Raw genomic sequence first — 25897 nt, forward strand, 5'->3', positions numbered from 1 at the left:
TTATGAATAAAACTGCTATCAAAATTTTTATAATTTTGTGATCATGTTTTATTGTTTCTTTTTAATATATGCATAGGAATAGATTTTTGGGGTCATGGGGGTAGATATAGTTTAATTTCTTAATAAATTGTTAGTAGTTTTTCAAAGTTTATGTTCACTTCTGGTGGCAACATAGGAGAATTCCAGTTACATCTTTGCCAGTACTTAATATTTTCTGTCTTTATAATTTTAGCCATTCTGATAGATCATTATAGATTTAATTTTTATTTCCTTGGTGACTAATGATATAGAGTACTTTTTTATGTACTTGCTGGTTATGAACTGTTTTAAATGCTTTTTAAATATTTTTCATTCCTTAAACAGTAACTCTTTGAGGAAGATAACCTATCATCTCCATTTGCTAGATAAGGAAACTGAGGCACAGAAGATTAGGTAATTTGCCCAGGTTTACACTGCTACTAAGAAGTGCAGCTGCAATTGGACTGGGCAGTGAGGCTCCAGAGCCTGTGCTCATAACCTCCACACTCTCTTTGCTGCCTTTGCTCTTCCTTCAGGATAGCATACAATGTCACTTCTTCTCACTAGAGTGGCTGATCCTTTTATTTACCTGGAGAACTCCCACTTATTCATTCATTAAAACATATTTAATGAGCAAGAACAGTTCAAGCACTGCTGTAGGATGTATTGGGATGGATAGTGGAAGAGTGGTACAGAGTTGAAAAAATACACTCTGGTCCTTAGGATCTCTGAAGTCTTGTTGAAAATAGGCCAACCAGTATAGTCTGACTTGAGGAGTACTGTAAAAGAGGAATGCAAACAAAATTCTGCCTGGGCTGGTCACAGAAGACTTCACAGAAAAGGTAATATGTGAACATATATATGTTTGTTTCTTACAGATTTTAAAGTATACTTTGTAGACCATAAAATTCACCCATTGTTAGATAACAACTTAATGATTTTTAGTTGTGCAACCACCACTATATTGCAATATTGAGCTATTTTCATTACCCCAGAAAGTTTCCTCAGGTCTGTTTGTCCTGCTCCCATCCCCAGGCAGCTTACCAATCTTATTTCTGTCTCTGTAGATTTATATGTAAAATAAAATGTATAAACATAATAAAATATGTAAACCATGGAAAATACCTTATAAAATAAAAATACATTCATTTATATAAAATTGCATATGTAATTTAAAAATATGTAAAAATTATATACTAAATTTATATAAAATACACACAAATTATTTTAAAATGAAGAAATAATTCAATGTCATGGTTAAGTCTTAGCAGAAGGATTAGTATGAAGCAGTGACTCTGAGGGGGGCTTCTAAAGTAATGTTAATGTTAAATTTCTTAATCTTGGTAGTGGGCATATTGGCATTTTCTTTAAGTTCCCTTTATAAAACATATTTTATATTTTATAAATCTGTATACATTATCAAAATATTAAAAATGAACATGAAAGGATCCTTTAAAGGAAACCACAAAACAAATTATTAGAACCCCAAAGTAATTTTATCAGTACTGTGCTGAAAGGTTGCTAAATTTATCACCTATTAAAGTAACTATACAGTTAAAAATAAGCCATGTATGTAGTAAGTGTTTTGTTTCTCAATTTTCTGTAAATAAAATTACACTGTGATTATTCTGGAAATTGCTGTTTTTACTCAGTATTACCATGTCGAGTGTAGATTTTGTTCATTTCCACTTCTGTATAGTATTCCAGTATAGTATTCCAGTATATTAATATATCTCAAACTTCATAATTCATTTTGTTGATAGTTATTTGACTTACATCTATTTGTCTTGTTCTTATAATCAGTGCTGCTGTGAACTTTCTTATGCATATCTTTGCACACATAGGCATGAGTATTACTCTAAATGGAGTTCCAGCATCATAGGATATGTGCATGTTCAACTTTACTGGACAATGCTGTTTTCAAATGACAATCTCACCAGCAGTAGTTCAGCATTGTTGTGATTTTACATCTTCACCAACATTTAACATCTCATTCTCAGAGGTCAAGTGTGTTTTCTGCAAAATGTCTTTTTTTCTTGCCTATTTTTCTATTAAGATGTTTTGTTTTTGATATTTGGAGATTCTGTATTCTAAATACTAATCTTTTTTTTGGTTATTGTGTTGAAACTATTTTTTTCCAGTTTATGTACCTTATATTTCATTCTTGTGGTGTCTTTGTTGAACAGAAATTCATAATTTATGAATGTATTATTTCTGTCCTTTGTGTGTTGTACTGTTTAAGAAAATATCGTGAGGGGAAGATGTTTTTTCCTCTCCTTCTACTGAATATCAGAGTTGAGATAGGCAAGTTTCCTTGTGTGCCCTTCTGAGAAACAGGTTTCTCGTTTACCCTCATACTGAGGTTATAACCAGCTTTATGTAGGAAGTTTCTCCGTAGGTTCTTTCCATCCCAAGGGAGCCCATGGCTTTATCTCCTTTATTCCACATGCAGACGTGAAATGGCTCTCAGAACAACATAGAGGATAAGGAAACTGGGGAAACAACATCAATAGCTGTTGACTCCGGGACCACACTTCTTTAGCCCTGACCATTGATAGGAAATTTTTTGTAATGTCGAGTGGATGTATCAGATGTGTCCGAGTTAGGTTGGTATGGAATTTGAACTGTAAGGGAAACTGGTACATTTGAGCTTTAGTTATCTAGCCACTGGCATGCAGTAAGACATGAGAAAGGGAATTTAGAATGGAGTTTTCAGACAATCTACAGTGCCCACGAGGAGAAAAGGGGACTTCAACCTTGCCTTCAGGCCTGAGATAGATGAAATGTGGGCAAAAAACAAAAACAAAATAACAACAATAAAGACCCTAAAGATGTAGAAATAAAATAACAGAAATGGTCTCCATTTGTGCAATCTCTGTTAGGGAGTGATGTCCTCAGTTTTAGTTAGTTTTGTTGGTTTTGGACATGTGAAGTTTATATGGCCTGTAGAATATTCAAATATTTTAGGAAGCTGCTGGGTTATGTGGATATGGGATTCAGAAGAGAGATCGGAACTAAAACTGGATCATCAGCATGTAAATTTTCGGTAAAGCTGTGAGAGTGGATGAGATTACCATGCAGTGTATGAATGGAGTAAGAGATAAGTAGTCCTATCATATAGGAACATTTATAGGATAGACAGAAAAAGAGAAGCTCTCACAAAGGAGAAAAAAAGAGTGAAAAAATAGAACTGAAAATTAGGATACAATATTATGGAAGTCAAGGGACAAACATTTTCTAGAAAAAAAAAGTGTTGATTATTCATGTTAAATGTTAAATGAGATCTAAAAGATCAGACATTGCCTTCAGTGTGCAGACTGTATACTGCACAATTCTAGAGGGAGCTAGTTTGTGAAAGGTTTGCCCTGGATTTGTGCAGAGTTAGCATACAAACTATATATCCGTATGTAAAGACCCTAAATGAGAGTTAAAAGTGTCCATTGGTTTTAAAAGAAATCATTGGTCAACATTCATTGTAGTTGTGAGACTTTTAGGGGCAGTTACCAAATTCCACTGGGTTCAGGTAATTGGGAGCTGAGGGATAGTAAAACACTTAACAATAAAACACTTTAATTATTAGGTCATGACTTCTTCTGTCACCAGGCTATGAAGTATTTCATCTGTATAACACCATTGCCAATGGAGTGGCTGACATGAATAGGACTGATGAATGTTGAATAGATTATTCCAGTATATACCTCCTCCCTCATGTCTTTTGGTTAGAAAATTTGCTTGTTTTCTCTCTGGCTTTATTATTCTGGTGGTAATTTTCCTTCAATAGCTGTAATATTGAAAGAAATATTTTTATTGCTTACTACATTTTTAATACTTTGTGTTCCCTTTTCTTAGTGACAGTATTTGTTCCATGCTAGTCTTACCACATGCTATCCTATGGACTGAATTGTGTGCCCTCCAAGTGCGTATTTTAAATGTGCAGTGTTTTGGCCGGGTGCGGTGGCTCAAGCCTGTAATCCCAGCACTTTGGGAGGCCGAGACGGGCGATCACGAGGTCAGGAGATCGAGACCATCTTGGCTAACACAGTGAAACCCCGTCTCTACTAAAAATACAAAAAAAAAAAAAACCTAGCCGGGCGAGGTGGCGGGCGCCTGTAGTCCCAGCTACTCCGGAGGCTGAGGCAGGAGAATGGCGTAAAACCCGGGAGGTGGAGCTTGCAGTGAGCTGAGATCTGGCCACTGCACTCCAGCCCGGGCGACAGAGCAAGACTCCGTCTCAAAAAAAAAAAAAAAAAAAGGTGCAGTGTGACTATATCTGGAGATAGGGTCTTTAGGAGTAATTAAGGTTAAATGAGAGCATAAAGATGGGGCCTAATCCAATAGCACTGTGGCTCTATAAAAGGAAGAAAAGAGAAAGAGATCCTGTGAGGACACAGTGAGTAATCAGCCACCTGCAAGCTAGAAAGAGAGCCCTTGCCAGAGCCAGAACATGCTGGTACCCTGATCTCAAACCTTCAACATCTAGAACTGAGAGAAAATAAATTGCTATTGTTTAAGTCATTCAGTCTCTGGTATTTTGTGATGGCATCCCAAGCAGACTTAGACCGCACAGGTCCTGTAATAGGAACTGGAAATTCAAAGATGAGCAGAAGAGAAATGGTATGTCCTTGTGAAGGTTTCAGGATTTATCATTTAATTTTCTATTAATATTATAACATTTATAAATATATTCTAATTATAGTATAATTAATCATATTAAAAATTTGATATTAACAATATAAATTATAATATTTATAATTTAATATTTGTAATATTGACCAGTTACATAAATATTAAATATTGGTTACTCATATAGATATAAATTATTAGCTGTTTCAGTGGCAAAAAGGAAAAGTATAGGAAGCCATAAGAGTAGTATATAGATAGGGTGCTGGACCTAACTGTAAGGCTTTTCTGAGGAAGTGACTTGTGTGGAGATATGATGGATAAGTGAGGACAGTACAGGTGGGAGAACATTCCAAGATTCAGGACCAGCATGTTCAAAGGCCCTGTGGTGGATCCCTGGTTTACTAAAAGAGATTGCCATGATTGGAGTTCAGAGATGAAGAGGAAGTTTGGCAAGATCTGAGAGTAGAAAGTTGGGTGCTGTTCAAATCGTGTATGTAAGTCAAAGAGTTTGATCTTTATCCTAGGAGCTGGGAAGTCAATGAGAGGAAGTAACATGACTTTTGAATTTTAAGATTAGTTTGTTAATAGTGTGAAGAGTGAATTAGAAAGGTACCAATAATTGAGGCAGGGAGCCTGTTTGCTTTTTAAGTGAGATTTTCATTTTTTTCAGTTCATTGTGACCTTTTGATTGTAAAAAGTTTTTAACCCTTAAAGTACTTTCTCAAAGTACAAATAGACAAACTAGGCAGTCCAGTAGAATTTTGGTTCCTTTACATTTGTGACGCTTTATACAATAATGTTAATTTAAATAACATTTTCGTTACATAATCTTTTCCCTGTAATGTTAGCTGTGGTAGTCAAATAATATAGTTGGTTCGCATTTAAAGAATTAGCTGAGGGAATGTTATTGCTTACATTGGAAATGCCAAGGGTTAAACATCTTCCAAAATTTTATATAATATTACCAACTTTTTGCATGTAACTTGTTACACTTAATTAAAAATATTTAATTAAGTGATATTTTTCTGTTATAGCAACTGAGAATATTCCCAACACTTAAAGAAAAAATTAAAATAACAATACATTGGCTCCCTCTGCTGCTTGAACAAATTATTTCATTTACAAATGTAATTTTTTCAACATTTTTCTGACATTATTATGTGAAATTGCTATTACCCTCTCCTCCTTTTCCTTCCTCCTTCCTCCGTGTGTGAAATTTGAGACATAAAGAAAATCTGTCTAGTAATTTTTTTTTTAAATCCTAGTGAAACAGTTCTAATTTTCAGTCAAATTTTTCCTGAGGAGATAACTTGTTGTACTAATACTTTGATGGCTTTAAATTCCTCAAATTGGGTTGCCTCCAGTTTCATCATTCATCTTAAAATATGTCCATCAAAAATTGTTTTATCATTTATATATTTGTGTGCTTTTACAAAATTAACTGACTTAAAACTTAGAAGCAATGGTACATCCTCTTTACTTGTAGAATTATATTGGAAATAAATATTACAAATAAAAATATGTTTTCTTAGACTGTGTTGGTAAATACAGGTGAAAGTAGTTGGCATTTTCATTTATAATTGAGGTGTCTGTGTTTACCCTGGTCCATATGTAAAGTTTTCAGAAAATGAAACAATGCTATAAATTCAACCCAGCTTTTTATGCTTTCCTACCTGTATCGATTGCTATTTCTCTTTTTTTGGTTGTGAGGAGATGAAAGGATACTTTAAATTTTAGCTATTTAAAAGAAACAAATATATGCTGTTTTATATTATTTTTTCTCAAATGAAGGAGGGTGGGTTGAGGGGTACAAAAGCAGAATCAGCTGTGGAATTTTTTCTAAACATACCCCTCCCTACATACATTTATTTTAGTTAATTTAAAAATAAGATATGCTTCAGTTTTAGTTTTATAAGCTTAGAGAAGAATAGCAGTATCATGCCTTAAAACATACACAGGCTGGTGATATAAGAAAGTTTATTGCCCTAAAAACTATAGTATTTTATATGGCATAAGAGGCAATGTGAAAGCTTGGGATCTCTTATTTCAGTGTTCTTCTCTGTAAGACAGTAAAAACTCTTAAGACAGTGCCTGTGCATAGTGAGCGCATTTAGTGAAAAGAAGAAGAATAAGTACATTGGGTGACAGAGCGAGACTCCATCTCAAAAAAAAAAAAAAAAAAACTTTCTTCTACCTACAACTGTCACTCCAGTGTTTATTCTCATAGGAGTATTAATAAAGCATTTCTGAAATTTATAGTGGGTAGTGGTGTTTTAGTGTTGTGATCAATACTGTGTGATTAAAAAATGATAAATTTATATGATTAAGTGAAATAATGAAATGTACATAGTAAATAAGACATAGAACAGCGAAATATTAAAATATTAATACAAATAATAGGAGTACCTTTATGCAACACAATCCCTGGCATATTAATAAGTATGTCTCTACTTGCTTTGTGTGGTCAACACTGTATTTAGTAATCACTGAATAAATATTGATAGGTTGAGTGCCATTAACTATTTTGACATTGATAATCTATTGTTCTTTCTACCAGTGTAGAAATTTCCTCCCTCCCTCTGTCGCTCCCACCCTTCTTTCCTTCCTCTATATGTAGACATAATCTTGAAAAGTCAGAGCAAAATTCTGGATCTGATAATGAAAAGGTTATTTTATTTGTCAATTTCAGTTTGTATTCTCTATAAGATTGCTTTAAAGAATTCATTAGAGTTATACTAATCTTCATAACTGTCAGCTCCTAATGAAAGGAGCTAGTGTGTATGAATATGGATGTTTCACAAAATTAATTCTACTTTTTCAAAAACTTATCCATACCTTTATTTTGTTTCTGGGGCAAAATAGATAAAGCTGTACTGTTTAGTTTTATTGAGTCACTTCCAATATGTTTCCCAATGTTCTTTAAAAATTTTATATATGAGTTGGAGAGAAAAGCTAGTCACGACTGAACTGTTATTGTATAATAAATCACTATTAGAACTTAGAAAAGGCAGATGACAGAAGCACACAAAATTGAACACTAAAAAATGATGTCTCTGGGTTCTTAACTTTAGTGTATATGAAAATCATAAGTAGGAATTTATTTATAGACACTCTTGGGTGTGGCCCACGAGTATAAATTTTTAGTAAGTAACCCAACTCACGTCTAATGCTAGTGATCTAAGGACGATATTTTTTGAAATATTCCTCTAAGGTGGCTCTTCACAGAGTTCATGATCTTGATGCAGGCTCTTTTCTTCAGTGCTAGTCAAAAGAGAACCTTTAACTTACCAGAGTGTTGATATTCTCTCTCAAACTCTCTGTAGAAATTGGCATCCACAGATTTCTTAGAATAATTAAAGTTTGGAATCAATGATTGAACATGCCAGAATTTCTCTTTTGAGGGGGAAAATCTGATAACATCAGTTTATATTTGTATTATGTTGTGGGTTTATGAAAAAATCATTCTAGGGTGTTTGTTTTCATGCAGTTTGCTTGCTGCTGAACAGTGGAGATAGAATGTGACTTTAAGTTTCTCTTCTCTTGCTAAAATTGAAGAATTTAACCTCTCAAAAGGTAATATGCTTATCCATGTACAGACTTGCACTGAAGTACACCTCTTCTCGTCCAGTTTATTAGATGAATTGGTAAACTTACTTAAGAGGGCCAATTTCAAATGAAGTTTTGAAGATACCTTTCTCCTGGTGTAGGAGATGGCACTGTTATACGACTAACGGTTTCATATGCCCACTGTGTAGTAACAGACCAATACACTGAGTAGCAGGATTTGCAGCAGAGAAAGAATGTCATGATTGCAAGGTGTCCAATGAGGAGATGGGAAGAGACCCTCAAATCCTTCATCTCCCTGAGGAGTTCTGGGCTGGGATTTTTAAAGAGACCATGGAGAGTGAGGAACTGGAAAATTGGGGTGGCTGATTGGTTGGGGAATGAGGGATGAAATCATCAGGATGTGGAAACTACATTCTTTGGTGAGTCAGCTTCTGGTGGTATCCTTCATTCAGAGCAGCTGGCATCAATGGGGTTTTTCAGACTAGCTGGTGTTAATAGTTTCATTGGTATTCAGGACCTAGAGGAATATCTTGAAGGGGAAAGTAGAGGAATATCCCAAAGGGAAACTTTGAGTTTCATAATGTTCAAGTTGTTACCTATAGAGCAGTTAAGGGAAACTGTAATCTAGGATCTGTGGGATTTGGGGCAATAGGCACCAAATAGCCATGAGGAAGCAGGTCAGAGAGCAAGCAGACCTGGGGATTAATGCTCAATGTGCTGCAAGCTTGGCTTATTTTTGTTTGTCCCTCTATTCTTCCTTGGTTAATTTATAAAGTTTATAAGGACAGTTTTAACATCTCTCACATGAGTCTTATGATATACTTTATGCGAGGTCAGAAAATCTCTCCTAGGTTATTGACCTGCTTCAGGGGAAAAGGGCAAGGGAAAGGTTAGTGAGACTTTCCTGCCTCTGCTGTTTTTCAGTATGCCAAGGAGGCCTATTTTGGGGTAGTGTGTCCTGAATCCCATCATTCTCCTCCCCAATCTTTCTGCACATTCATCTAGCATCTTGATAGAGAATGTGGCAACTTTATTCTGTCGTTAGTAGAATTCAGATAGAATAGAGATTTAGGGCTGGAGAAAGTTGCCATGAAAGACACTATTTTGTCTCACATGCAGAAAAAGACACTAGATGTGTTCATTCAGTAACTGACTGCTAAATTGTAAATTTCATTTGATGACCTCGGTGAGATGGAAGGGCTTTGTCTTAAATCACAGGTACTTATTCTCTGAAGAAATTCTTAAAAGATCTTTTTTGTGGGCTTGTTTTTTTATTATGGGAGTTAGGAAGGGAAGGCAGTGTATATTTTCTTTCTAACTAAAATAGACTTTGTATTTTTGAGTTTTACTTAAATATGAAACCTGTGAAATAAATTCTGAACTGGTAATTAGTAATATCATTTATTTTTATTTAACAGGATACAGATGATTCAGTTGATGCTCAAAATATTTGCCATGTGTGGCACATGAATATAGAAGCCTCCCAGAATGGATAAACTGCCTGATCCAAAAAGTAAGTTCTTAGTTTCTGAGTAAAATTAAGAAAATACAACCTTCAGAATGTTTTTGTCCTCCTTTTAGAGCTATTTTTCTTAGATGCATTGCTTGGCCAACCTCTTACTGTTCCTCACTCCCATTACCCCTCTTCACACTTCTTTTCTCCTTTCTCTGCTTTATATACCTATCTGTATTTTACACACACATATACACACATGTAATATATGTTACTTTTAAATATATAGAAGCATATGTATGACATAAATATATATATTATACATGCACATATACATATTTACCTACATACACATATAGCTTATTTAACTTGTTAGTTGCCTAGCTCCCACCCTAGAATATAAGCACCATGAAGTCAGGGACTTTATATTTTTGTTCATTTGTATTTCCCAGCACCAAGAATAGGTCCTGTTCAATAAATGGAATATTCTGTATGTGTTGTTCATATCTATATATATACACATAAATGCACAAACATGCAAAATAAATAGGATAATTAATGACCCTCATTGGTATAATCAAAATGAAAATTCTACACTTTAAAGGATCCTTAATGAAACATTATAAGAGCAAGAACTGACCTTGTATGTATAGTTATTTCTTACAATTCAAAACTCCTGTCTTAGAAAATTATAAGTAGTAGGACTTTGGAAATATATAATTACATTTCTCCACTGAGCAGCTTAATTTTTTGTTAAAAAATAACATTTGATATCCCTTCTCACACTGTAACAATTTTCTAGGAGAATGCCAATGCACTGTTTATAAGTGTCCTGAACTTAAAATATATTAGGACACTGCAGATATTTCACTATCTCAGTTGAAAAGATAATTTTAAGACAGTTCATTATTAATTTCCAATCTAAGCATAGAAAATACACTGTCTGATGTGTGCAATCAATATCTTTTGGTTGTATGTAAAAAGCCAGGAGGAGCTTTATTCTGTTGGTTGGGTAACGTTCCCTCCCACAGTGCTTGGTATGCAAGAAGTGTATCAAAACAGACACTTTTCTGTGAGATTTTACTTGCAAATTAAGCTCTGTCCACTGATTCGCTTCCTGGTTCCATAGCATATTTTTCTTTAGTTCACACTGTATCCATATTTAACCTATTGTTCAAGAGACTCTCATTTAGAATTCTTAGGTATATTGTTTGCTTGGGCATGATTTGCAATGTGTTATCATTCTAGAACTTTGGCGCTGCTTATCTTTATTTATTGGAAGGCTTGTTTTATTTGCTGTTCAGTCTACTAATCAGAAAACAGAAAGCTAGCCTTTCTGTGGCATAGAAAACTTTCATGTGGCAGGCTGTAAAGAAAAAAAAAATTCTCTTCGGTTTCTTTATAATGAAAGCACTGTCTTTATTTTTCTTTGTTACCTGTAGGCCCAGTGGACAGTTGGAAAACTGAATTGCCCTTTCTGTGGGGCCCGTTTAGGGGGCTTTAATTTTGTCAGCACTCCAAAATGTTCCTGTGGCCAGCTTGCAGCTGTACATCTCTCCAAGAGCCGGACCGATTATCAGCCAGCACAGGCAGGCGGACTAATGAGACCATCACTGAAATACTTGTCACATCCTAGAGTTCAGTCAGGTTGTGACAAGGAAGCTCTGCTGACAGGTGGTGGCTCTAAAAACAGAAATCACAGGCTTTTAAACATGGCCCGAAATAATAATGACCCTGAAAGATTAACAGAAGCACTCTGCCTGGAGGTGCGATCAACATATTTTGAGATGAAGAATGAAAAACTGCTCTCCAAAGCATCAGAACCAAAATACCAGCTTTTTGTTCCCCAGCTTGTGACTGGCAGATGCACTACAAGAGCTTTTCATAGAAAATCACATAGTTTGGATTTGAACATCAGTGAGAAACTGACTTTATTGCCCACTTTATATGAAATACATAGTAAGACTACTGCCTATTCCAGACTAAATGAAACGCAGCCTATTGACCTTTCAGGCTTGCCTTTACAATCTAGTAAAAATAGCTGTTCCTTTCAGAATCCATCCAGTTTTGATCCTAGTATGCTGCTGCAAAGATTTTCAGTGGCCCCCCATGAGACCCAGACACAAAGAGGAGGAGAATTTCAATGTGGTCTAGAAGCTTCTTCAGTGTACTCTGACCATACTAATACTAACAATCTGACTTTCCTAATGGACCTGCCCTCAGCTGGCAGGAGCATGCTGGAGGCCTCAGACCAGGAAGAGCACCTCTCCCCTCTGGACTTCCTGCACTCACCCAGTTTTTCATTGGGCAGCATTAATCAGAGGCTCAATAAGAGAGAAAGGAGCAAGTTGAAGAATCTAAGAAGGAAACAACGAAGGCGTGAAAGATGGCTACAGAAACAGGTAATATTTTTCAAAAGAGTTTACTAAAAAATCTGTATTATAAATACTGGAGTTTGGGGAGTGGAGCTAACTTTCAACATCTGTATAATAAAAACTTGGTTTTAATAATTCTGGAAATGCTGTTTCTCTCTAAGTGCACTCAATAATCATGCAGCTGTATTATAATTGGCATGTATAACCCAGTCTCTATGCTTCATGCATGTTTAGAAAAAACCTCTTTTTCCCAATTCTGCTAATATTTTAGAGGGATATTAATCTCTAATTAACACTGGATTGTTTTTTACTATATTTTAAATGTTTTACATGTTAGGGTTGTTTTGCAGTGGTTTTATTTTGGGTTAAAAATGTTTTTTTTTTTTAAATTTTGGGTTGAAAAAATGTTTCTCTAAGTAAATTCAATCAGGTGACAAAGTCATTCACTTTTCATCACATTTATAATAGCTTAAGTGGGTATTTCAAGGAGCCTTAATCATGGGCTCACATGATCTAATTATGATTAACTGTGCTAAATTGTGAAAATTATCTAAAGGGTAATTTACCCTTATTGTAATTTTGTAGGAGACTATGCTTCTCTATGATTTGATCTACTTCAGTACCCATAGTAATATGCTCCAGAGTAGGATGTGTGAAGGAACTGAACAGTAAATGTTAGGTGCTGTGGAAAGAAAGCAATTAAAGCCAATGGATGAGATGCTCATGAACATTTGAAAGTTTGAACCAATATGTTTCTGAATAAACTTTTTTTTTTGCAAACTGACTTTATTATCTACTTATTCATAATAGTGTCCTTATTAATCAGTGTGTTGTATATTAACATGCTAAAATATAGAAAGCTGCAACTTGATATATTAGTTTTTTCTTTTAAAAATAGTTAACTGGGTCAAATAGTATTTCTAGTTCTAGATCCTTGAGGAATCACCACACTGTCTTCCACAATGGTTGAACTAGTTTACAGTCCCACCTGCACGTTGTGCACATGTACCCTAAAACTTAAATTATAATAAAAAATTTTTAAAAATAGTTAACTAAACTTATGGCTTATGATTCTAGTTTTGACTCAATATAATGAAATTACCGCATTGAATGCTTCAGATTGAGTGTTTTTGTCATCTTTCAGTTATATAGTATAATTATTTCTATAGGTAATTTTTTATTATATTTTTGGTTGCTAAAATGCATTTCAGTTTGGTTTGTTTACAAGTGATAGTGTAATGTGACATCAAAGTATATATTACAGAATGTAAAAAACGAATGTGTTTTAGCATCATTATAACATACTTCATAGTTTAACTTAACTGAAACTGCAAAATTCAAATTTTTCATTGAGACTTGACCTATATATAGGTAAATTGGAGATGGTCATAAGTTAAGTGACTATTCAGAAAGAATATTTTCAAAATGATTAATGTAATGTGGAGGGCTCTAAAATAATTCTGTAGCAAATAGAAATGTAAAAGAAGTATGAAAATTATATTTCATACTGTAAAGATATGCAAATAACATCTTTGCAATTTAAAAATGTGTTTAATTCTTAGGCTAGGTAGTTTTGAAAACCTCAGCTACACGATTGATCATTTTCCATCATAGGAATACTCATGTACACAGTTTAGAGCAAAGCAAGTACAAAGTTAAAGTGATGTTTTTTTTTGTATAGATGAAGTTATTATATTCATTCACACACATATGATATAGCTTAGCTAATTGATCAGAATTAATGAGGCTTAGACCTGTTGTCACAGGGCAGTGTAGGAAGTGACATGGCAAGATCCTACTGAGTTTGGTAGCACAGAAGCTACAGGCAAACAAATACCCAGTGTTTATTTAGCACAGAAAATTTTGAAGTGTATAGCAGCACAGACATTTTGTGTTAGTGATGTAAGTATACATTGCAGTTAGAACCAGAATAATTACAATTTTTAAGTCTGTTTTGCTAATTCAAACAAAGGCAAATCCTAGAAAGAGTAAATATCTGAGATAAATTAATGGCATAGGTGTGCAGTTTCATTCCATATTTAATAAAGATTGTGTGAACACTTGTTAAATGCTTGTTTGGGATACTGTGTCTTTGAGTAATGACTTCAGTATGGATCAATGTTGCCTTTTTTAAAATGAGGATAAACATATGTAAAGTAAAAGTTACTATTATTAATGATAGTTTTTTAAAAGTTTAGAATAATTGGTTGATATATCTGGATTTCTAACTTTCACTTGAGGTTTTTAATAAATGTTTGTAAGCTAGACATCTTTCAGTGATCTATACCATGACAGAAAGTATTAATGACAGTACAGAAAGTTATTTAAATATTTGAATCTTAGGGATGTAAATGAGATTGATATTGAAGCAGACATTACAGCTAGTTTTCAGGGTTTTTGTTTAGTGAAAGTTAATTGAGCATCTACTTTGGGGAAAGACATAGCACTGAACCACATTTAACCAGCAAACTTCTTTTTTATCCAGCATAGTCCTTTTGTTTTTCATTTTTATTTTTTAAATTATCATGCGATAAAATTATTCTCTACATACAGCTTTATGACTTAAACACATGTAAAGGTTTATATATAATGACCAACAGAATGGGCATACAGAACATTTTGATCACTCCCAAAACTCCCTTGTGCTATGTACCTTTATAATCACATGCTCATCCAATTCCTAATCCCTGAAAACCACTGATGTGTTCTCCATTATTTTTGTTTTGTCTTTTTGATAATGTTGTACAATATTAATATATTGTTAAAATATAGAATCCTATAGTATACAACCTTGAGACTGGCCTCTTTTACTCAGTAAAATTGCCTATGAGATTCATGCAAGTTGTTGCATGTATTTATAGTTTGTTGTTTTTCATTGCTCAGTAGTATTCCATTGTATGAATGAACCACAATTTATCCATTCAGCTGCTGAAGGACAAGCAGGTTGTTCTAGGTTTTGACAATTATGAGTAGAACTTTTACAGATATTCATGTGCATATTTTTGTGTGAACCTAATTTTTTATTTCTCTAGGGTAAATACTCAGGAGTGGGATTGCTGGATCATATGGTAAGTATATATTTACTTATATGAGAAATTGTCAAATTGTTTTCCAGAATGGCTGTACCATTTTGCATTCCAAGCAGCAAAGAGTTCCATTTGCTGTGCATCCTTGAAAGCAAGCACTGGTATTCTCAATATTTTAAAATTTTAGTCATTCAAATATATAGACATTTGTATCACATCATGATTTTAATTTGCTTTTCCTTAAGGATGCTGAACATATGTGCTTATTTTCCATTTTTTATGTATTCTTTAGTTAAGTGTCTTCAAATCTTTTGGGTTGGTTTGGCAGCTTGTGTCTATAATCCCAGCATTTTGAGAGGCCAAGGCAGGAGGATTGCTTGAGTTCAGGAGTTCAAGACCAGCCTGGGCAGCATCGCAAGACCTTATCTCTACAAAAAAAAATCAAAAAAATTAGCTGGGAGTGGTGGTGTGTGCCTGTAGTCCTAGCTACTTGGGAGGCTGAGATGAGAGGATTGCTTGAGCCCAGGATACCAAGGCTATAGTGAGCTATGATTATACTGCTGCACTCCAGCCTGTCTCAAAAAATACAATCTTTTACTCAGTTTTTAATTGGGTTATTTTCTTCCTTTTAAGAGTTCTTTATATATTTTGGATAGAAGTCTTTCAATGGATATGTGATTTGTAAATATTTTCTCTCAGTCTGTAGCTTTTCTTTTTATTCCCTTAATTATTTTTCCTGTAGAGCCAACCTGTTTAGTTTTTATGATGTCCTATTTCTCAAAAAACGTTTTAATTGATTATGCTCTTGGTGTTATATCTAAGAACTCTGCCTCATGCTAGGTTATGAAGATTTTCTCCTATGGTTTTTCAAAAAATTTTATAGTTTTAAGTTTTACGTTGAGAATTAAGATTCATTTAAAATTAATTGTAATAAGTTGTGAGGCTTAAGGGGTTTATTATTTTACATAGAGATGCTCAATTGTTTCAGCACCAGTTGTTGAAAACAGTGTCCTTCCTTCATTGAAATGCATTTGCAGCTTTGTCAAAAATCAGTTGTCTGAAAATGTGTGAGTGTATTTCTGGACTCTTCTGTACAGTTCATCTTTTTGTCTGTGCTTTTGTTAGTACCCCTTTTTTCCTGTGACTTTATTACTCTTTTTCAAAATGGTTTAGCTATTTTAAGTTTTTGACTTTCCATATAGAACTTAAAATCAGTCTGTTTATATTTATAAAACATCATGTTGGGATTTTGATTGCAATTATATTGAAGTTATAGATAAACCTGGGGGAGAGTTGAAATCTTTACTATGTTGACTCTCATAATATGTGAACATTGTCTTTCTTTTTATGTCTTTTTATTTAAATCTTTGATTTCTTTCATCAGCATTTTGCAGTTTCCAGCATTCAGAACCTGTGCATGTTTAGTTAGATTTATACCAAGTATTTTTTCTTTTGAGAGGAGTTATTGTTATTTAAAACTTTTTTGACTTACAGTTATATATTGCTAATGTTTAAAAACACTATTTTTGTTTTGACTTTGTCTCTTGTGTTATTAACAGTATACGTTCTTGATGTCTTTTGTCAGATTTATTCCTATTCTTTTTAATGCTGTTGCTAAATGCTAATGTTTTATTAAATTATAGTTTCCAATTCTTCATTATAGTGTAATGCTGAATGAAAATGTTGAGAGCACAAATCCTTGTCTTTTTCCTGATATTAGCAGGAAAGCATGCATTCACCATTGAATATAATGTTAGTTGTATGCTCTTTTTCAGGTTGAGGACATTTTATTTCATTTCTAGTTTGCTGATAGTATTCTCATGAATGGATGTTGAATTTTGTAGAATGCTTTTTCTGTATGAGTTGATATGATCATGTGTTTTCAATGTTAATATAATTCGCTATCAAATATTGAGACAGTCTTGCATTCCCACCATAAACTACACTTTGTTATGCTATATTATTATGTGTATTACTAGATACTATTTGCTAATCATTTTTGAGGATTTTTTTATGCCTCTGTTGATGAAGAATATTAGTCTGAAATTGTCTCTTTGTAATATCTTTGTCTGATTTTGGTACCAGAGTATTATAGCCTTATGAAATGAGTTAGTTGTCTTTTTTTGTGTTTTCTGGAAAATAATGAGGATAACTTTTTTTTTTTTAATTGAGATAGAGTCTCGCTCTGTTGCCAGACTGGAGTGCAGTGGCACGATCTCGGCTTACTGCAACCTCCGCCTCCCAGGTTCAAGTGATTCTCTTACCTCAGCCTCCTGAGTAGCTGGGACTACAAGCGCACACCACCACATCCAGCTAATTTTTTTTTTTTTGTATTTTTAGTAGAGATGGGGTTTCACCATGTTGGCAACGATGGTCTCGATCTCCTGACCTCGTGATCCACCTGCCTCGGCCTCCCAAAGTGCTGGGATTACAGGCATGAGCCACCACACCTGGCCGAGGATAACATTTTTTTACTTAAATGTTTCATAGTGAAACTACCTAAGCCTGGAGGTTTCTTTGTTGAAAGGCATTTAACTATGAATGCAGTTTATCTAATAATTACAGGACAATCCAGGTTATCTACTTCATATTGGGCAAATTTTGATGTTGTTTTTGAAGGATTATCCAAATTGTCAAAGTTACATGTGTAACATTGTTCATAGTATTCCTTATTTGTTATTATTTTAATGTCTATTGGGTCTGTAATGATAACCTCTTTTCAATCCTGATAATGATGGCATCTCTCCTTTTTTTTCAGTCTTGCTAGAGGTTTGTTAAGTTTATTGATATTTTCAAGGAAACAACTTTTTCAGTTTTTGTTTTTAAAATTGTTTTACTGTTTTCAAAATTTGTTTATATATAAATATGTATATATTTACATATATTCTCTCTTCCTTTGCTTTGAATTTATTTGTCCTTCTTTTATAATATTTTTATGATAGAAACTTCTATTATTGATTTGAGATTTTTTTCTTACCTTGTCATTTAATGCTATAAATTTCCTTTACTGCATTAGCTATATACTATAAGTTTTATTATGTGGTATTTTTATTTTAATGCAGTTAAAACTTTTTCTAATTTGTTTTGCAACTTCATTTGGTCCATCTAGTTTATCTAAGTTATTAGTGTAATTAGGAAATTGCCAATATATCAGCATTTTGAGAAAATTAATAAAAAATTTAATCCTAGAGCAAAACATTTTTTTCACTGAATTGAGAGAAACTAAAGTTACCATTAGTATAGTTGCTTAGTATTTCTTAGTATTTCTAAATAATTCTATTTAAACAGCATTTCATTCTACTGTATTTGCATTTCTTACCTTTGGGCCTATTTAATATGAATAAAAGATGTCTTTTTAAGGCCAGAGGATGCTGTTGTGAAAAGAGGGAGTTTTGCCTTATGTGTCTGTGGAGTATTGTACTTGAAAATTTAAAATAATTGACCATATATTATGGTTTGTAATAAATCACTGAGTCATCTACAATAATTCTATAACATTATTTTCAGTGAGCTAAATGAATTAAGGTGACTTGTATTATTAAAAATGTATGATTTAGACACTGGAGATAATAGAAGCCAGTAAGTTGTATTGAAGACCTGCTTATTTGGTTTTATCTAGCAAAGACATATCTTCCACAAAGGCACTAAGTTTCATTTTCATGGATCTGCATATAGGGGTCATTTTGAAATTTTTACAGTTTTTAAAGGAGCCCATTTAATATTTCATCTCTTGATCATCATCTTAAAATCTTATACAAATCACACTCCCAATATATATTTGATTATCTATTCAGTGGAAATATTGGAGAATTATTCCCCATTCATTCTTCTCTTCCTCAAGGAGAAAATTAATGGTTATTGAAATGAAAGGCTGCAGTAATGAAAATGTGACAATTTTGAGTTTATAATACATTTCTTTTGGTTTTATTAAACATAGAAAGTCACAAAATAGTCATTTAGTAAAGAAGACAATCAATAGAGTAAAAGAACATTGTGACCTTTAGTCATATATTGAAACAGATAGGTATTACTGACTCTACTTTCTGTCAAATTATTGTTTCAGTGTAAGTTTGTTTCTTTTTTTTTTTTTTTTTTTTTTTTTTTTTTTTTTTTTTTGAGACGGAGTCTTGCTCTGCCGCCCAGGCTGGAGTGCAGTGGCCGGCTCTCAGCTCACTGCAAGCTCCGCCTCCCGGGTTCACGCCATTCTCCTGTCTCAGCCTCCCGAGTAGCTGGGACTACAGGCGCCCGCCTCGTCGCCCGGCTCGTTTTTGTATTTTTTAGTAGAGACGGGGTTTCACCGTATTAGCCAGGATGGTCTCGATCTCCTGACCTCGTGATCCGCCCGTCTCGGCCTCCCAAAGTGCTGGGATTATTTTATGATTGTAAAAATACCTAGGACATGCTCAATAAGTTGATAATTCTAATTTTATTCTACCTTCTAGGAAGTCATCATCTAGAATAATAAGATATAAATGTGCAGTCAAGTTAAATAAATAAAACTAAATATCTTAATTTGGCCTTTCTGCTAGCATACAGCTAAATGAGCAGGTATGGAACAAAATAACTAATGATTGATAATGCCTTTACCTGAAGTAATTATATAGATCTTTTTTTTTGATGCTTAGCACAGTACTTTGTACATAATAGATGCTCAAGTATTTTTTAAAGAGTCTTTTTTATTTTAGGATAGTTTTGGATTTATAGAAAAGATTTGAAGATAGTACAGGGAGTTCCCAAATGCTCCACCCATAGTCTCCTGGATTGTTAATATCTTACATTAGTATGATACATTTGTCACAATTTATGAACCAATATCAATACATTATTATTATTTATACTGTATTCAGATTTCTTTAGTTTTTACCTAGTATTCTCTTTTTCGTTGTTTCAGGATACCACCTCACAATTAGTTGTCATGCCTCATTAGTTCCGACATTTTCTCAGACTTTCTCTGTTTTTGATGATCTTGGCAGTTTTGAGGAGTACTAGTTAGGTATTTTGTAAAAGACCCTTCAACTGAGATTTGCCTGAAATTTTCCCCATGATTAGACTGGTCTTATCGTTGTGTCATGGGTTCCCAAAACTACTCCCGTATTTGATGATTCACTAAGAGGACTCATAGAACTAAGCAGAAAGTCATACTTCCAGCTATGTTTTATTACAACAAAAGGATATAAACCAACATCAGCAAAGGGAGGGGTGCATCAGGTGAAATCTGGAGGAAACCAGGTACAAGCTTCCAAGAGTTTTAGCCCCATGGAGTTACATAGAATGTGCTGAATTCCCCCAACAGTAAGTTATGACAACAGGTGTGAAATGCTGTGCACTAGGAAGGTCATTATAGACTCAGTAGCTAAGGTTTTTACTGGGAACTGGTCACATAGGTATCCTCTATCTGGCACATACCAAAATTCCAAACTTCTGGAAGGAAAACAGATGTTAAGCATAAATCACATTGTACTGTTTAGGCACGGTGAGTCACTGTTATCAATTAGGATGATGGGAGCTCTCCCAAAATTCAAGTTTCTGGATGACATAAGGGCCAGCCTTATAAGTGAAGACAAACATGCTATATTATCTCTTCTCTGCACATGAATTTTGGGGAGGAAGACTACACAGATAAAATGCCATTCTTTATTAGAAGAATACGTACTATCAACATGAGTTATCACTGTTGATGTTAACTTGGGAATGTTTTGTAACAGAAAGGAAAAATAATTGTCACGCTTACATATCCCTTATATTAGTTTTCTGTTGCTGCTATAACAAATCACTATAAACATTGGTTAAAATAACACAGTTTTATCATCTTATAGTTCTGGAGGTCACAAGTCTGAAAATGGGCCTTATGGGGCTGATATCAATATGTTGACAGGGCAATATGTCTTCTGGAGGCTCTATAGTAGAATCTGTTCCTTTCTTTTTCCAGCTTCTAGAGCCTTGGCTTGTGGCCCCCTTCCAGCCATATGGCATCACTACAACTCCTGTTTTCTTTCATCTCATCTTCTCTCTGACCCTTTTAAGGACCCTTGTGATTACATTGGGTCTACTTGAATAATCCAAAGTAATTTTCCCATCTGAGGGTTCTTAACTTAATCATAGCTGCAAAGTTCCCTTTCCCATGTAAGGTAGTATATACACAGGATCTTAGACTAGGACATGGATATCTTTGGGGAGTCATTATTCTGCCTGCCTCACCTTTCTAGATGCCAGTTATTTTTCTGAGTGCATTATTTCATTCAATTTGACACAATTTTAGAGATAATTTCTATTATCCCTATTTTATAGATGGATAAACTGAGTCTCAGAGTGGTTAAATAACTTCTCTAGGCCTACAAACCTAATATGTGATCATAGACCTGTGTCCCAAAGTTTGTGCCCTTAACCATTACTCCACAGCCTTTCAAGAAAGAAAGTTTTTCTCCCACATATTTTATCTTTTTTTGATGATTCAGAAAACATTTTACTATCATGTATCTTTATTCTTCATTCATCCTTTCCTTCATGTAACTAATGATCACTTGGTAGTTTACTCTTTGTCAGAAACTGTGCCAAATATTGAGGATACAACAATGAATGAAATATCATCCCTTCCTGGAAATGGAAGTAGATGGGGGAAGACACATGAATTTCAGTAATCATTTGCTTGGGTATTTGCAGAAATGTCATATCATAGAGAATTTTGGACCACAGTTTACTTAATATGTGATTGCTTTAGCCAAGACCTTGAGATGCAACTGAGAATTCTAAAGTAGTCACAAAGGAGCAAGCATGACTGGCTCTATAAGATTTTCTTCAGTTGGTCTAGGCTGGGCTGTGTGTGTGTATGTGTGTGTGTGTGTGTGTGTGTGTGTACATATTTGTATCTCAAGTTATTCCAGGGTCAAAAACTGTTGAAAGGAAGAGAGGTTAACAAAAAGGAATTAAAAGAGGTTTAGACTTGAGGTGATAAGAGTCCTTGACAAAAGACTTATTAACAGCAGCAAAGAGAATTCTGACAGATGTTATAGAGGGAAAGACAGCTGATTTCAGTGGTTGCCAGGCAGAAAAGGGTAGGTAAAGAACCATACTGGGAGAGAGAAAATATTTTGATCCTATGCTGTCTAACACCTAATATAGGTCCTGGCACCTAGTAAAATGGTATAAATATTTATGTCCAAGTAATGTTTAGTTCATTCATACAGCTTTTCTTACCCTGCTATTGAGAGAATGAGAGTTTTGATTACAAGCAATGGGGAAAGAGAGAATGGGAGGGAGAAATTTTAGTGGTGAGATGATGATAGCAGGTTAATATTTAATGAGCTTTACTGTATGCTGGGTACAGTGGGAGGTATTTTACCTGATTTACATGAGCTACTAGGTCACTGGAGTATAGGAAAGGTCTGAGAAAGGAGCACTGACCTCCTCAGGCACTGGGGGAAAATGTCAGTTGGGAGGTAGGAGAACAGCAAAGATGCATGCATGCTGTCTTTCCCAAGTGCTATGGTTTGAACGTGTCACCTCCAAAATGCATATGTTGCTTATGTGATAGTATTCAGTGATGGGGCCTTTAAAAGGTGATTAGGCATGAGGACTCCTTCCTCATTAATGGAATTAAAGCCCTTTTGAAACAGGCTGCATGCAGCATTCGGCTAGCTTGCTCTCTTACCCTTCCACCTTCTGCCATGTGAGGATGCAGCAAGAAGGCCCTCACCACACCAAATGCTGGTCCCTTGACCTTGGGCTGCCAGCCTCCCAAACTGTGAGAAAATCATTTTTTGGTCTTAATAAATTACCCAGTCTTGGGCATTCTGTTACTAGCAACCCAAAAGGAATAAGATACTAAGTTTTATGTAAAACCAGCTTGTTAGGAGAAAAAATCAGAATCATCAGCTAGTCTCAGAGTAGTAACACACACAGAAAACTGGAATTAACAATTTTGGTCTGAGCTTAGTGCTAGCTGTGTTTGATGAATAGAACTAGGTGATGCCTTCAACTCTTTTGGCCTTCTGCATAGGTAAGCCTGTCTTTTTTACATTCTAAATCTGCACAGTTGGCTTTATTTACCATGTCAACCAAGATATACACTGCCAACCTGATTTTCTCTCTCATTGCTCCATGTCTGCCCTTACCCATTTTTAAAACCATAGTCACTTGCTGGCAGTGCTTCCTTGTCCTGTTTAAACCTCCTTAAAACTTGTCCCATGTGGAGATACAAATCTTACCTACTCTTCTCACATGTGGAGACCTCACAATATCAGCCTCCATGTGCCCCCAAACTGGGGTGGTACCTAGAATCCTCTCCTTGGCTCAGCATACCAACTGTAATTATCACCTGGGATTCCTTTTTACAAAGTAATATTTTAAAGTTTATATTTAATCTTAGAAGCAATATAATAGTGTCAGAGGGCTGAAAACTGAAAAATATATTTAAGCATCAATCATTGAAAGGCCAAATTTGGCGAGGCATGGTGGCTCTTGCCTGAAATCCTAGCCTTTGGGAGGCTGATTCAAGAGGACTGCTTTGAGCCCAGGAGTTCAAGGTCAGCTGGAGCAACATAGTGAGACCCCCATCTCTACAAAAAATGTGTACTTAGCCGGGTGTTGTTTTGCAAGCCTCTAGTCCCAGCTACTGGAGAGGATGAGGCGGGAAGATCGCTTGAGCCCAGGAGGTTCAGACTGCAGTAAGTAATGATGGTACCATTGCATCCCATCGTGGATGATAGAACAATACCCTGTCTCAAAAATAAAATAAAATAAAATAAAATAAAATAAAATGCCAAATTTGAGGGAGTTGTTATCTATGAAGGGGAAGGAGAATGTAATCTGGAATGCTATTAGTTATGTTTTATTTGTTAAGCTGGGCAGTATTATTGCAGATGTTATTTTCTGTTCTATTTTATGTCTCCAGTATTTTGTAAAACATTAAAAAATCATTGTAAGTCATCACCCTAATATTATACCCTTTTTATTCATTACTTTGGTGCAGAATCTTAGATCACTCACCTTTGTTCTCCTTGTAAAGCTAGAGGGAAAATCTCCAACACATCATGTAGGCAAGTATTATTTTACCTAAGAGGCTCAATTTCAAAATAATGCTTTTAAAATAATCTATCAGAAAAATATTGAATAATAATCCGTGACCAAAACTTTCTATTATTCCTTTTTTTTTTTTTTTTAGACGTGGTCTCACTCTGTCACCCAGGTTGGAGTGCAGTGGTGTGATCTCAGCTCACTGCAACTTCTGCCTCCTTAGCTGAAGGGATCTCACCTCAGCCCCCCAATTAGGCGCGACTACAGGCACACACCACCAAGCCCAGCTAAGTTATTTTGTATTTTTAGTAGAGATATGGTCTTGCTATACAGGCTGGTCTTGAATTCCTGGACTCAAGCGACTCAGCCACCTCAGACTCCCAAAGTGCTGGGATTACAGGCGTGAGGCACTGCACCTGGCCTAAAACTTTCTACTAAAAAATAATTACGTATCTGTGCTGTCCTGAAATATGCTATTTAGCTCTTAAATTCGTGCTTTTGTGATCCCCTCTGAAGTGCTGGTTTATAACAGTAAAATGGATCATCTTGTTTTTCAACACCAGAGGGCACCACATTCCCTTCTGGAGCAAAACAATCAAAATAATGTTTTCCATCAAAGAACTTCATTTACTGGGGTAGAATATGGATTGGTGTATTTTCAGTCGTTTGATAACCAGAAACGTAAAATATTTTGTGCTTTATGAGAAAGGGTTTAGAGAATCGTAATAAGGCTTTCTCTTGCTATTAATCTGTCTCTAGCTAAGAATCTGTCAATGCTTTTGCTAAACTGCTTTTCAGGGACATTTATTGTATGTTTGTCCAGAGGGAATAAAACAACTACTGTGGGTTAATGCTTGGAATAACTTATTTTTAAGGGTTAGGGTTAGACACATCATGTATTCTGGTTTTAAGTTTCAGGTAGCATGTGCAGTTTTCTGAAAATAGGCATTTCCCCTAAATTCAGGATAAAATCGGTAGCAGGTATTGTGCTTCAGTGTGGATTGAGGTGCTGGTAGAGAGGAGTGAAATGATGTTAGCTAGTAGGTTGCAGTGAACCATTCATATACATTGATGTTTAGCAAAGTTTCTTAACTTGGGTTTGATAAATCATCCTTTTATTCATCAATAAAAGTGATTGGAACAAGGTCACACCAGTCAATGACTTCTTGTCACTAATTATACCTTTTTTTGTCCAATTAAAACATTTAAAGATATTTTTGCATTGTACATTAAGTTGTTTCTGGTTGCTGAATTTTTTCCCTTTTATCTGTAGCCACAACAATGGATAGTCTATTTAGGTTGTCTAATCCATAGGAAATACAAATGAGGCAGCTTCTATAAAGGAGCAGCACAATCCAATGGGATAAGTGCCAAGCATGTATTTTAAGGAAATGAAGGGACTAGCACTCTCTATGTACTTTGATAGTATGTTCATTTGCTATTGCCACTGTCACAAATTAACACAAATTAAGTTGTTTAAAACACACACATTTATTATAGTTCTGTAGATAAGAAGTAGGAAATGGTTGTCATTGGACTAAAATCAAGGTGTTAGCACGACTGCATTTCTTGCTGCAGGCTCCAGGTTAGAGTCTGTTTTCTTGCCTTTTCTGGCGTGTAGAGCCTGAACCTGGGCTCATGCACAATTTCCATATTCAAAGCCAGCAATAGCCGGTTGAGTCTTTCTCACAGTGTCATCTCTTTGCTTCTGACTCTTCAGTCTTCTTTTTCCTCATTTAAGGACCCTGTGATTACACTTGGACCCACCCACTTCATCCATGATAATCTCCTTATTTTAATGTCAACTAGTTAGCAGCCTTAAT

The 25897-nt window shown here is 34.8% G+C and overlaps 1 protein-coding gene across 1 annotated transcript in view; it reads left to right on the forward strand.

The window, feature by feature from the left end:
* Positions 1 to 25897, forward strand: part of RNF180 (ring finger protein 180) — a 232461-nt gene that overhangs the window by 45029 nt on the left and 161535 nt on the right. The window contains 4 exon segments of the mRNA XM_033179678.1: positions 9627 to 9684; positions 9687 to 9721; positions 11104 to 12063; positions 15069 to 15104. Coding sequence (XP_033035569.1) covers positions 9627 to 9684; positions 9687 to 9721; positions 11104 to 12063; positions 15069 to 15104 — 1089 coding nt within the window.

The sequence above is a fragment of the Trachypithecus francoisi genome, unplaced genomic scaffold (assembly GCF_009764315.1).
Source record: "Trachypithecus francoisi isolate TF-2019V2 unplaced genomic scaffold, Tfra_2.0 Lachesis_group2, whole genome shotgun sequence".
Classification (NCBI taxonomy): Eukaryota; Metazoa; Chordata; class Mammalia; order Primates; family Cercopithecidae; genus Trachypithecus; species Trachypithecus francoisi.